Here is a 13,900-nt window from a genome sequence, read left to right as displayed (position 1 = left end):
AACCTTGCTTTGTCCCATTTCCATCAGTCACTGGCTACGGGACTATAGACAAGTAATTTCTCCTTCCAGCCTCTATTTCCGAATCTATAAAAAGAAAGGGGTGGGGGAGATTAAGGGCAGCTAGTGCCAAGCCTAAAGTCGGGAAGGTTCCTCCTTCTGAGTTTACACTTGGCCTCTGACACTTAGTTGTGTGACCCTGGACAAGTCTCTTAACCCTATTTGCCTCAGTTTCCTTATCTGTAAAATGAGCTGGAGAGAGAAATGGCAAACCATTTAAGTATTTTTATTTTTTTTGGTAAGGCAGTGGGGTTATGTGGCTTGCCCAAGGTCGCACAACTAGGTAATTATTAAGTGTCTGAGTTCACATTTGAACTCAGATCCCCCTCACTCCAGGACCGTGCTCTATTCCACTTAAATATTTTTATAAAGAAAATGTCAAGTTGGGGTCACAGAGAATCAGACAGGACTGAACAACAACAAAAATTTGAGTTTTGGATGAAGTGCATTTTTTTTCTTAGGTGATACAGTGGATGGAGCACCAGCCCTGGAGTCAGGAGTACTTGAGTTCAAATGTGAACTCAGACACTTAATAATTACCTAGCTGTGTGGCCCTGGGCAAGCCACTTAACCCCATTGCCTTGCAAAAAAAATATTGAGTTTTAGATGAGTTGCATTTTTCTTCCAGTTCTATTATATTTTTTGGAGAGTTACTCTCTTTTTTAAGATTTTTTTAAAAAAGTATTTTTACTTTTAAAAGAATTGATTTCTTTGTTCAATTTTTAATAAATTTCCTGCATGGTTCTCATTTCTTTTTCCCATTCTTTTTTTCTTTTGTTTTTGAATTCCTTTTTATATTCTTCTGTGAGGTTTTGGATTTGTCCAATTTATAGTCAAGACTCTCCACATAGGTAATTTTTCATTACTTTCTTCTGAGATGCCATCTCTATCTGTACAGTAGCTTTCTATGCTTTTCGCTCTTGGTTTGGTTAAGTTCTATTCCAGAGGTATAGGGAAAATAATCCTGAACTTTTTTTGCAGAGGCTGGGGTCAATCCCTGGCTTATTGCTTGCCAAGATGTTGCCCAGGTGTTGTCTATGCAGAGCTTTGTTTCCTCCTTTGTGTCTAGGCTCTGCCTACACTGTGATTTATTCTCAAACCAGTCCCCTCTTTTGCCCCAGTGTTCCCAGGGTTCAGACTTTGTCTGGGGATGGGACCCTCCCTGCTGGCTTGCTATCTGGCTACCAGGACCTGGGCAACATTGTGGCTAAAAAGCCTCCACTGACTTTCCCAGATCTCCTGCCTAGCTGGGCTTTACTTCGCCTCCCCACCCCACCCCCCAAGAGATGTAGACCTTCACTGAAGATCCTCCATGTCTAAAGTTGAAGACTTGTTTTGATCTTTTTTTTTTTTTTTGGTGGAATCTGTAGCTTTAATGTCTGTGTAAAGGCTGAATTTAACATTCTGTGAGGAAAAGCTCCAAGAGCATGCTAGCTTCACCTCATCATCTTGGCTTGCCTTGTAAGTCCAAGGGTTAGCTTTAAGAGAAACTTGGAAGTAGGAAAAGAAGTCAGAATTATTGTTGTCCAAAATTCGTAGACATCTGGAGCTGAAAAAGATCATTGAAATTATCTCTTCTAAATTCACATCCAAATTGCTTTTTTCTCTTTTTCCAGCTGTACTTTTTCTCTAGTATACTTATGCTGCTACCTAAACTGTTCAGACTCCTCATCGGATATGATTTTCCCTCTTTCTTCCTTCCCTTCTTCATATCCCTCTCCATTAAAATTCATTGGCCCTACTTTTTCATCCCTTAAGTGATGTGATACAAAGTATCACAGTAAGTGATACAAAGACACTTTTAAGGTCTTTCTTTAGAACTTTGCAATTGATTGTGTGCTCTGGAGACTCTGGCACAGGATTGCCTAGCATGGCATGCCTTCATCATAGAGAGTGCTATGTTCTGTGGGCAAGATAGAAGGAAGCAGCTCAATGGAACTGTGAGATATACAAGTTTAGAGAACCCACACATCTTGTTCACATGGACTTTTTGTGCCTGACCTGTGGTAAAGCATTCCAAGCTTGTATCAGTCTGATCAGCTGCAGTCAGACACACTGTGACTTGTCTCTGACGTAGTAATTTTGTCTTGATCCTCTTTGGATACCAGTCATCCCTTAGCATAGCATCTTTTCCTCCCCTCCTTTATATAGTAAGAGGCTTTTCGTTTACCTGGGAAATGTTAGGTTTTTCGTTTTTTGCTAACTAGGTACACAAAATTTATTAATGCCTTAATGAGGTCACATGTAGACTCACATTTGTTATCCTAGTGATTCTTGGATATTTTGAAGGCCTTTCATGGACAGCTCAAAATGTTTAAATTTCTGCTACATTGGTAGCTGAATGGGAGTAGTTTAGGGACTGATAGACCTTTTAGTGACCTCCAGATTAGGGCATGTTGGTTGAACATAACCGAGATTTGAATTGCACTTTTAAGGTTGCAGAGTGTTTTCTTTACCACAACCCTATGAAATAAGTAACACAAGTATTATTTCTATTTTTACAGATGAGAAAACTGAGGTATGAGGTTAAATAATGTATCCAGGGTCACACATCTAATAAGTGATAGAAACTAGTAGTTAAATTGAGGTCTCTCCTGATTCCTAGTCTAACACTCTTCATTGTTTAATATTGCTTCATCCACATTTGAGTATAGTCAATATCGCTGGAAACGATGCATAACAGATAGCATATTATGTGTTCCCTTTCTGACACTAGCATATTCCAGCTCAGAATTACTGTTTATCCATTTAGCAGCCTTGTGAGAGTGAGGGTGGTAAATTAAGAGTTATTTCCCAATTCTGGCATACTTGAAGATCTGGAATACAATTTTGTAAAAGGTTTTCAGTCATGTACAGATGCCTAGGAATAGAATGCATTCATCTGGGCAGTGTAAATCATTTTTTGTTTTTATCACTGGATCTTTGATATTCAAGACTATTAAGGGCAATCTAATGTTTTTCACTGTATTTCGAAATGATGCCTTTCCTTAGTCCCTCTATTTTGTTCTTATTTTAATATTTTTATTTTCACAGCTGAATTTGTGATCAGTCTTGCAGAGAAAAATACAACATTTGACACTTTTAAAGCTTCCCTCACCAAAAATGGTGCCGAATTCACAGTATGTATGATCGATCCCATTCTATTCAAGTTACTCTTGAGTTAAAAATGGGGCTTTTGTTGGGGAAGGATCAAGGGTTTGTGTTTAGCAAATTAATTGAGTGAGTAATGTTTTCAAGCCACCAACAGTCATTTATTCAGTTTAATTTGGCTTCCTGGAACACTTTTCCAGTTAAATGGAGCAGAGTTTCTTTCCATTATTAAGTGTTTGTGGCATTTTCTTGCATTTTTATTTTGTGAATGCAGTACAAATTGCAGGACCATGTGGAGGTAGCTAGAAACTGAAAAATAAAATGGTTTTGGGGGATCTAAAAGGCTAATACTTTAATTTGTCTAAAGAATTCCATAATTAATCTCTTGTTTGATTATTTTGAAGATGTAAGAACATTTGAGGGTGTGTATGTTCTCTACTGGTATCAAGCAGTTTAGCAAGTTGACATATATCTGGTGTTACCTAAAATTTACCCCAGTCTGTTAATCTAGGAGTACAGCCTCCTCACAAATACACATGTTCAAAAACAACAAAACCCCCCCCTCAAAAAACCCCCCAAAACAAATACACATGTTCACTCAACCCATTTAACAGACATTTATTAAGTATCTGCTATTGGGGATGGGCAGATGAGAAAAAGTGATTCAAGAACACTCTTAAGGTCTCTCTTAAGAACTTTGGAATTGATTGGAGATTGATGGGAGACGTTGGCATAGGACCACCCAGGATGCTGTGCTCTTGGCTGGGAAGATTCTGTGCTCTATGAACAATGCAGAGTGGAAGCAGCTCAAAAGAAATGGGATGGGCAGGTTTAGAGAATTCAACCCAAGTGTTTAACTTGTATTGGTTTGCTCAGCCACAGTAACTTGACTCTAATATAGTAATGTTTGATAAGGAAAGACAAGAACCAAATTTATGGGTAGTACACTGTAAAAAAAAAAAAGTCAAAGTCCTCATATTCTGGAGGCTTCCAATTTACATTAGACCAAATTTCCTTTAGTGGATATGTTCTTTCCTTTGATACTCTTTAAGTATATTTGAACAGAAACAGAGACTCTTGTTTTGTGCTTGCTTTCAAAGGACTCTCTTATAAGCAATTTGTTACGTCTCATACAGACCATGCGGCCACCAGCAAAACCTTCTGCCAAAGGTGAGTTCTGCTTTGAGCTGGCTATGGTTCTCATAGTCTCTTTTAGATCCTGAGAATCCTGAAGCATGTTTTTGTGGTATCTAATTGGCAGTTTTTGAGCATAGGCTCCTGTTATTTAAATTGTCTGTGTCACCTGAAGTAAAATTAAAGTGATAGAAGCCATCAATAAATGAGCAGTACAAACATTGCCTGATCTGACAAAAGCACTGACCAAGGAAACCTATCCCTTCTACCTCATGTCCATCTGCCAATGTTCCTCATTCCTCAACAGGGCTGGGATTAGGGAAAGAAGGAAAGATTCCTTTTTGGCACAGGAGTTCTTAACCTGGGTCTATGAACTTAAAAAAAAAAAACCATTGAATATTTCCATGTAATTGGTTTCTCTTGTATAATCTTCTGTGTTTTATAATTTTAAGCATCTCGTTTTGAGGAGGGTTCCATGCTTAACCAGACTGCTATTGGGGCCCATGACACAAAAAATGCCCCTGCATCAAGCAAGAAAAAGAATAAAGATATTCTCGATTTAAGTAGAATATCTACCATTTAAGGAGAATATCTACTTCTACCATTAAAGTTTTCTAACTTGTCACACTGGAACTGATATGTCTTTGCATGATCCTCCCCACATATCCAACTTTTCTTTCTCTGTATCCCAATTCCTCTCAGATTGAGATATTTTGCACAGCAATGTCCCTTTAAATGTTGGGGGGGGGAGAAATCCTATAAAAATATTTTTTTAAATTCTAAATGTTTCAAATTCTTTGTAGTCTGTCTGTCTTTGTGTGTCTGTGTGTGTTTACAAATTTGGAGTGACCAGGGCTGCTGCCTAAGTGTTGAGGTGGGATCATTTGCTGTTTGGTTTCCTCAGGGCAGGAAAGGAAGATATCCTTTTTTCCGCTTTGGGGGTGGGGGAAGAGAGGGCTATTTGTTAGAAATTCTTTTTGCTTAGGGAAATTGGGTTGGATATGGTGCTGAAAATTTTGATGCTTATTTCATGTTTAGTGTTATACAGGTTTCTTTTAATCCCTGAAAAAATTAAATGTACCTTATTATATGTTTCCTTCCTTTCTAATTATGAAACAAGATCCAGTTGTTAAACCAAAGACAGAAAAGGACAAGCTCAAGGACCTCTTCCCAGCACTTTGCCGACCAGACAATCCTGCAGTTCGGGTACTGATTCTTTTGGGACCTCATGAGGTCCCAAAATTGTTCTTAACAATTTTAATGCAAATGGTTGCAGTTGTTTTTATACTTAGAAAATATTAAGTAAAAGTGTTAAAGGACCTAAGATCTTGATGAGGATTGATTAAATTAGAGATCATTTGGAAAAGTTATGAAAATTGATTTTTAACAGCATGTGTGAAGTAAGACTTATTTTTACTTAATTTTTTTGATATTCTGGTTTGTTAACTGCAGTAAGTAAACATAAATTGGAGACCTTTGGGTTATTTAACATACCCTTAAAAGTAACCAGCGGGGGCGGCTAGGTGGCACAGTGGATAGAGCACCGGCCCTGAGGTCAGGAGTGCCTGAGTTCAAATCTAGCCTCAGACACTTAATAATTACCTAGCTGTGTGGCCTTGGGCAAGCCACTTAACCCCATTTGCCTTGCAAAAAAAAAAGTAACCAGCAGTCTGACATACATGATAGTTTAGATTTCATTTAGATTTCATTTCGTTTGAATAATTATGTGTTTCTTGGGTCCTAACTTGGCAAAATTTTTGCCTTTAATTGAAAAACTATAGAACCTGGGTTGTATTACAGAGATATATAGAACATAAGAAAAACTTTCTGAGAACTTTTGTATCTATTCATCATCCAGAATGATATCATCTTAGAGTCAGAAGTTTAATTATGCAGTACTGTAATCTCTCTGATATCCCTGTTCTAGCTTTTCTAGACTAGGACATGTCGTCAGTGATGGGGAGCCTATTCTATTTAATAATTGCAACTAATTCCTCATCCATACTATAACTTTTTAGACACTTGAAAACTGCCATTGCCCAGAATTTCTTCTATCATTCTTCCTGTGATATAGTTTTCATATCCCTTATTATACTGATTGTCCTTTATGCTTATTCTCCTTTGTCAAGGTCCTGCTTAGTCTTGAATTCCAAAAGCAAGCATTCTAAAAATGGGTACAGCAGAACCATTTAGCCCCCCTTTTATTTTCATATGGTCCATTTTTGTCCTTTCTCATCATTTTAAATTATGTTGGAAATTCTTCCTGACTCCTTTTCAGTTTCATTTTGTAGTCTATAACCTAGGGCAGTGGATTTAATGAAAAGAATGGTGAACTGGGAATTAGAAGAATGGTTCTCTGGGGGTATCCTTGAACTCCTATTGGCCAGGTGGCTTTGGACAGGTCACTGAACTTCTCAAATCCTCAGTTTTTCCCTGTAAATGAGGATAATGGCAGCTTTGCCAACTTCATCGAGCTGTTGGGAAGATCACATAAAATAACTGTGCTTTTGAATTGGTAAAACATTTTAATCTAAATGTTGGTTGCCATTACTTCAGTAAGTCAAAAAATTTGTGATTTCATCAGTGTGAATACTCCTTTTCCAAACCATCCATGTCTTAATAAGTGATTTCCAGAGTTTCTCTAATCAAACAAAAAAAGTTAAACCTGATGGCCAGTTTCTGATTATGAGCCTCTTTGAGCTTAGGCAGTAAGACTACTCCTTGATTAACAGATGCACAGTCCACTTCAGGGCCTACTTAAACAGTAGGGTCTGAGGGGCGGCTAGGTGGCGCAGTGGATAAAGCACTGGCCCTGGAGTCAGGAGTACCTGGGTTCAAATCCGGTCTCAGACACTTAATAATTCCCTAGCTGTGTGGCCTTGGGCAAGCCACTTAACCCCATTGCCTCATTGCCTTGCAAAAAACTAAAAAAAACAAACAAACAAAAAACCAGTAGGGTCTGTCAGAACTGTGTCTTTATCTGATATAAACTCTGAAACCAAAGTCATCTTCATGCTATCATCAGGGAAGCTTGGAGCAGGACTTTACTGGAAATGTTCATTTTTCTTGCCTGTATTTTCTGACTAGTGTTTTTTTTTCTCACTTCCTTTTTTCTGTAGACCATGCTTGATGAAGATGATGTGAAAGTAGCTGTAGATGTCCTCAAAGAGCTAGAAGCTCTAATGCCTAGTGCTGCAGCACATGAGAAGCAAAGAGGCTCTGAACACCGGTATATTTGTTGTAGTTCTACTTGGCAGTCCAGTCCAGTCCAAATACATTTCTATGTCAGACCTCAGGACCTGTGGTGTGGCCCTTAACTATACCCTTTTAGCCACTTTTACCACTTATTCATGTTTCCTGCTGACAGATATTTGTGAGCAAATGCTAGGAAGTTTAAGAAATAGGAAAAACTACAAGCAAAAGGTCTTAAAATGGGAAACAAAACAAAATTTTGTATGTTAGTTTTCTGATTTGTTTTGAGTGATGGACATGTACAAGTATCATACAGTTATCACAGCTACCTATATAAGGTTATCACATCCATCTCATTTTGCAATATTAGTATTTTATATAGAGGTATGTAGAATATTGATATATAGAGGCTTCACAACCATAAAGTTGTGAAACTCCATTGTACTGTTATTTGGCCAATTATCCATTTATATAACATTTGCTCCTTTTAGAAGCTTCCTAATAACCTCCTGTTATTAACTAACTACCCCCCCACTTCATTCTCTCTAAAGTCCTCTCTTTATGGAACCTGTTAAAGAGTATTTGATGAGATGCATCTGAATAATCTAAAAACCTCTTTTTCTGATAGTGATAAGACAAAGAAGAAGAAACGGAGTCGGAGTCGAAGCCGAGACAGAGACCACAAACGGAGACACCGGTCCCGATCACGGTCACGTTCTAGGACTCGAGATAGGAATAAGGGGAAATCGAGATACCGATCTAGGAGTAGGAGTCAGAGTCCTATCAAAGAACGTAAGGACCGTGATAAATATGGGGAGAAAAATAATGATAGATGGCGAGACAAGCATGTGGACCGGCCTCCTCCTGAAGAACCTTCTATTGGGGAAATTTACAATGGCAAAGTGACCAGTATCATGCAGTTTGGGTGTTTTGTGCAACTGGAAGGACTAAGGTAAAATCTAGGATCTTTTAAACTCTTCTAGGAGTAGGAAGAATGTCTTCCACAGTCATTTGGGCTTTAAATTTAAAAAAAACTTATAGGTGGTTTGATTGAAGATTCTTCTCTAATCCAGTCAGTTTTCAGGATTGTTTGGGGGTTGGCATGTTCTGCCAGAAGCTATCTCAGCCTTTCTTTTTCATATAGGACTAACATTTTTCTTACTGAGACATAAAGTGGAGATGGAGCTTGTTTCTTTTTTAAGTTGCTTCTCAGGGAAGGAGATTTGATGGCTTCCTTCAATATATTTGACTTCCCCTGTTAGAAAATTATATTTCACCTTAGGTCCCTTCCACTAGAATTTAAATGTTTTCCTTTTGTTTTAATGACAATGGAAACCATCAGAGGAGAAACAGTTAAAGGAATTATGTGACTTGATATGTCTTTTGTATCTTCCTTTTGTACTGCACAGGAAACGGTGGGAAGGTTTGGTTCATATTTCTGAACTTCGTCGGGAAGGTCGAGTAGCTAATGTTGCTGATGTTGTGACCAAAGGCCAAAGGGTTAAGGTGAAGGTTCTGTCTTTCACTGGGACCAAAACCAGTCTGAGCATGAAGGTAAGACAGGAGAGGCATTCATTGCAATAGAGGTTATCTTTTGCAAGCGATGTCTCTGAAAGCATGAGGGTGGAAAATGAGCCCAGAGGTTTTCATTTGTCTTAGGATGTGGATCAGGATACTGGTGAAGATCTGAATCCAAACAGACGGAGAAACCTTGTTGGGGAGACCAATGAGGAAACCTCTATGAGAAACCCTGATAGACCTACTCACCTTTCCCTCGTCAGTGCCCCAGAAGTGGAAGATGACACTCTTGAAAGGAAACGCCTCACCCGAATCTCAGATCCTGAGAAATGGGAGATCAAACAGGTGGGGGACTCTTTCTTTCCTCTACTGTTTTTAATGATCAGTAATTAGATCCAACAGTTTGTCCTGGAAGTGGAAGGAGAAAATTCCTGAAAAGATGAAATCAGAGGAAAAGGTCTGACAGCAATTCTGCAGAATCAGAAATAATAATTTCTCACATTTGTATTGCATTTTGCAGTTCATAAAACTTCATGTTCTCATTTGTTCCTTAGTAGATTATAATCTCCCTTTTAGATGTGCAGTTAGATGTGCTAATAAGTAGCAAACTCAAGCTGAGAATAAAAAATTTTTCTATTTTGTTGTTTGATCCAGTTCTGTTTTAGTAGGTGATTTCAGTTAATTGCTGAGGCCAATGTTTTGCATATTTTTGCCAGTACCCTCTAAATGACCTTTAGTTCTGGTTTAAAAAGGCTTTGTAAAAAATAGGCATAAGTAGCAGTTAGGCAGCACAGTGGATAGAGCACTGACCCTGGAGTCAGGAGGACCTGAGTTCAAATATGACCTCAGACACTTAAAAATTACCTGTGTGACTTCGAACAAGTCACTTAATCCCATTGCCTTAAAGAAAAATAAAAATTAAATTTTTTTTAGAAAGGCATAAAAGGACTAGGGCTCTAACTTATTGAGGTGAAGGAGAAATGACCTTAGTTCTTTATTAGAAGCAGCTTTTATACCAAAAAACCATAAACGATGCTGTTTGCCTTCTGTATAGATGATTGCAGCCAATGTTCTTTCCAAAGAAGAGTTTCCAGATTTTGATGAAGAGACAGGAATCCTTCCTAAAGTGGATGATGAAGAAGGTAACAAATCACTTGGGTCTGATTGAACTAAAAAAAAAAAATCAAGAAGTTATTTTCAAATTGATGTGCATAGAATTAGCCAGTTTGTAGTTTGGTTTATGTTGGAAAAAAGTATTTTGAAAGTACTAAATAAATTCTTTCAGAAAAGTATTTTCAACATGCTTTGACTTCATGTAAAAGTACCAAGAAGCAATTAGATTGAGATTATGCCAACTCTCTGAAGAGCATGGGGGGGGGGGCAGGGGGAAGAAGGAAATTGTTTTTATTCCTTTAGGTACCAATTAGCTGAGAGACTGCTTTCTTTTGAACCTGATTACTGTTTAGGCCTTTGGCAATATCCTTGGTGATGGCAGTTTCTTTTTTTAAGTGTTACCTAGCTTTTGGTGAAAAGAATCTGAATTGCCTCTTTTGTTTAATCTTCTTTTTGGGGGATTTTAGATGAAGACCTGGAGATTGAACTGGTTGAGGAAGAACCTCCATTCCTGAGAGGACACACCAAACAAAGCATGGACATGAGCCCCATTAAAATTGTTAAGGTGAGAAATGTTGAACTTAACCTGGAAACTTCAAAGAGACTTTATTCTTTTAGATTAAAAAGAATACAGTCTTTTTTCCCCCCATTCTTCAAATTTATTATCTCTATTTAGCATTCTTTTTAAACTTTCAGTTACAAATTCTCTTCCACCGTCTCATTCCTTTTCCACTCACCGTGAAGGCAAAAAGAAAAAATTATATCAGTTGTACTTGTGAAATCACCAAAACATATTTTCATATTAGCCATATTGCAAAAAAAAGAGAAAAAAATGATACCTCAATTTGTACTCAGAGTCCATTAGTTCTGTGTCTGGAGGTAGATACCATTTTTTTGTCATGAATCCTTTGCAGTTAACTTGAATCACTGTAATCACTTGTAATCACTGATCAGAGTTAACAAAGTCTTTCACAAATGACCATCATTAGAGCATTACTGTTACTGTGCACAATGATCTCCTGGTTCCTTTCATTTTACTTTGCATCATCAATTCATATAGGTCTTGCCTTGTCCTTTCTGAAACTACTCCCCTCATCATTTCTTATAACACAGTAGTACTTCATCACAATCATATGCCCCAACTTGTTCAGCCATTCTCCAACTGATGAGCTGATGAGAGCATCCCCCCCAATTTCAAGTTCTTTGCCACCACAAAAAGAGCTGTAACATTTTTGTACAAATAGGTCCTTTTCCTTTTTTTTTTTTGATCTCTTTGGGGAAAGACCTAGTAGTGTTATTGCTGGATCAAAGTTTTATAGTCCTTTGACATAGTTCGAGATTGTTTTCTAAAATTTTCAAAACTGGTTCACAATTATACCAGTAGTTTATTAGTCCTATCTATTTACTTTATCCCCTCCAGCATGTATCATTTCTGATAGGTGGTACCTCAGAATTACTTTAATATGCATTTCTTTAATTAATATTGATTTAGAGCAGTTTTTTCATATGAATCTAGATAGCTTTGATTTTTCCTTCTGAAAACTGCCTGTTCATATCCTTTGACTTTATTAATTGGAAATAGCTGTTATTTTTATGAATTTGACTCAATTACCTATTTATTTGGTAAATGTGATCTTTATCAGAGAAACTTGCTATAATTTTTTTTTGATGTTCATTGTCTGGTATCTTTTAGCAAAATGGAGTTTTCTTGATTATTTCTTTAATTAGGTCTATTTTTGCTTTTTACTTTGTGTGAAATCAAGATTGCTATTTCTGCCCTTTTTACCTCTGCTGAAGCATAGTAAATTTTGCTCCTGCCCTTTATTTTAACTTTGATGTGTTTTTCAGTTTCAAGTATGTCTCTTAAACAGCATATTATTGGATTCTGGTTTCTGATCTGTTCTGTTATCCACTTCTGTTTATGGGTGAGTTCATCCCATTCACATTTAGAATTATGCTTACAAATTCTATTCACTCCTTCCTTTTTTCTTTTTTTTAGTCTTCTCTCCCTTTTTATCCTACCCCTTCTCAGAACTCTGCTTTACTTCTGACAATTGATTCCCTTAATTCTCCCTTCCTTTTACCATCCTCCCAGTCTATATCTTATCCCTTTCCCCTCCTATTTCCTTAATGCATAAGATGACTTTCTATGTAGGAGCAGCTAGGTGGTGTGGTGGATAGAGTACTCCTCTTAGAGTCAGGAGGATGGGAGTTTGAATCTGGCTTCAGATATTTGACACTTACTAGATATAATGCCTTGGGCAACAAGGCAGGTCATTTAACCCTGATTGCCTCACATCCAGGGTCACCTCCAGTCTTCCTGATTCATATATGGCCACTGACTCTAGGAGGAGAAAGTGAGGTTGATGGTTTAGAAACCCCCCAATCCCTAACCCTGACAATAAAATCTAATTCATGTACTTGTCATGGTATCACCTCCCTGATGTTATGGTCTTCTTTGAGAACAGTCATCATCACCGTATATAATTTTGTGTGTGTGTGTGTGTGTGTGTGTGTGTGTGTGTGTGTGTGTGTGTTTGTGTGTTTGCATTTTCCCCTTCTGAACCAATTCTAATGAGATCTGATGTTTTATAAAAATAAAAATATTGTTCTCCCTTCCATTTTTTCTCCTTCACTATAAAAACTCTTCCTTGTGCACCTCTTTTATATGAGGAAAATTACCTTATCCTTCATCTTCCTTTCCCTTTCTTCCATTGCATCCTTTTTTTTTTTCACACCTTCACTTTTTTTTGGCTGATCATCCAAACATAATCATTTCTCTCTTCTGACCTCTGTTTATGTAGTTGCTTATAACTACCCTAATAATGATAAAGTTCTTAGAAATTGCATGTATCACCTTCCTATATAGATTATAAATTAACTTTATTGAATGCTTTATTATTATTCTTTCATGTTTACCTTTTTATGCTTCTCTAGAGTCTTGTGTTTGAATGTCAGATTATTTTTTTTTTTATTTAGTTCTGGTCTTTTTATCAGGAATGTCTGGAAGTTATCACATGTCTGTTTTTTCTCCTAAAGAATTATACTCCATTTTGCTGGATAAGTGACTTTTTTATTTAAGATTTTATTTATTTTGAGTTTTACAATTTTTCTCCTAATCTTACTCCCTCCCCCCACCCCCACCAGAAGGCAATTTGCCAGTCTTTACATTGTTTCCATGGTATATATTGATCCAAATTGAATGTAATGAGAGAGAAATCATATCCTTAAGGAAGAAATGAAGTATAAGAGATAGCAAGATCAGACAATAAGACATCAAGTTTTTTTTCCTAAATTAAAGTTAATAGTCCTTGGTCTTTGTTCAAACTCCACAGTTCTTTCTCTGGATACAGATGGTATTCTCCATTGCAGAGAGCCCCAAATTGTCCCTGATTGTTGCACTGATGGCATGATCAAGTCCATCAAGGTTGATCATTGCCCCCATGTTTATGTTAGGGTATACAGTGTTTTTCTGGTTCTGCTCATCTAATTCAGCATCAATTCATGCAAATCCCTCCAGGCTTCCCTGAATTCCCATCCCTCCTGGTTTCTAATAGAACAGTAGTGTTCCATCATATACATATACCACAGTCTGTTAAGCCATTCCCCAAATGAAGGATATTTACTTGATTTCCAATTCTTTGCCACCACAAACAAGGCTGCTATGAATATTTTTGTACAAGTGATGTTTTTACCCGTTTTCCATCATCTCTTCAAGGTATAGACCCAGTAGTGGTATTGCTAGATCAAAGGGCATACACATTTTTGTTGCCCTTTTGACATAATTCCAAACTGT

General features: G+C 37.3%; 1 protein-coding gene across 1 annotated transcript in view; it reads left to right on the top strand.

Moving 5' to 3' along the window:
- Nucleotides 1-13,900, top strand: part of DHX8 (DEAH-box helicase 8) — a 35,464-nt gene that overhangs the window by 560 nt on the left and 21,004 nt on the right. The window contains exons 2-10 of the mRNA XM_074223784.1: nucleotides 3,091-3,176; nucleotides 4,248-4,317; nucleotides 5,402-5,487; nucleotides 7,401-7,510; nucleotides 8,102-8,425; nucleotides 8,883-9,027; nucleotides 9,133-9,336; nucleotides 10,046-10,133; nucleotides 10,572-10,669. Of these exons, the coding sequence (XP_074079885.1) occupies nucleotides 3,091-3,176; nucleotides 4,248-4,317; nucleotides 5,402-5,487; nucleotides 7,401-7,510; nucleotides 8,102-8,425; nucleotides 8,883-9,027; nucleotides 9,133-9,336; nucleotides 10,046-10,133; nucleotides 10,572-10,669 (1,211 nt within the window). The remainder of the gene's footprint in view (nucleotides 1-3,090; nucleotides 3,177-4,247; nucleotides 4,318-5,401; nucleotides 5,488-7,400; nucleotides 7,511-8,101; nucleotides 8,426-8,882; nucleotides 9,028-9,132; nucleotides 9,337-10,045; nucleotides 10,134-10,571; nucleotides 10,670-13,900) is intronic.

This window comes from Macrotis lagotis, chromosome 2 (assembly GCF_037893015.1).
Source record: "Macrotis lagotis isolate mMagLag1 chromosome 2, bilby.v1.9.chrom.fasta, whole genome shotgun sequence".
Lineage (NCBI taxonomy): Eukaryota > Metazoa > Chordata > Mammalia > Peramelemorphia > Peramelidae > Macrotis > Macrotis lagotis.
Note: the sequence above shows the minus strand (reverse complement) of the source record. Positions and strands in the feature narration are given on the sequence as shown.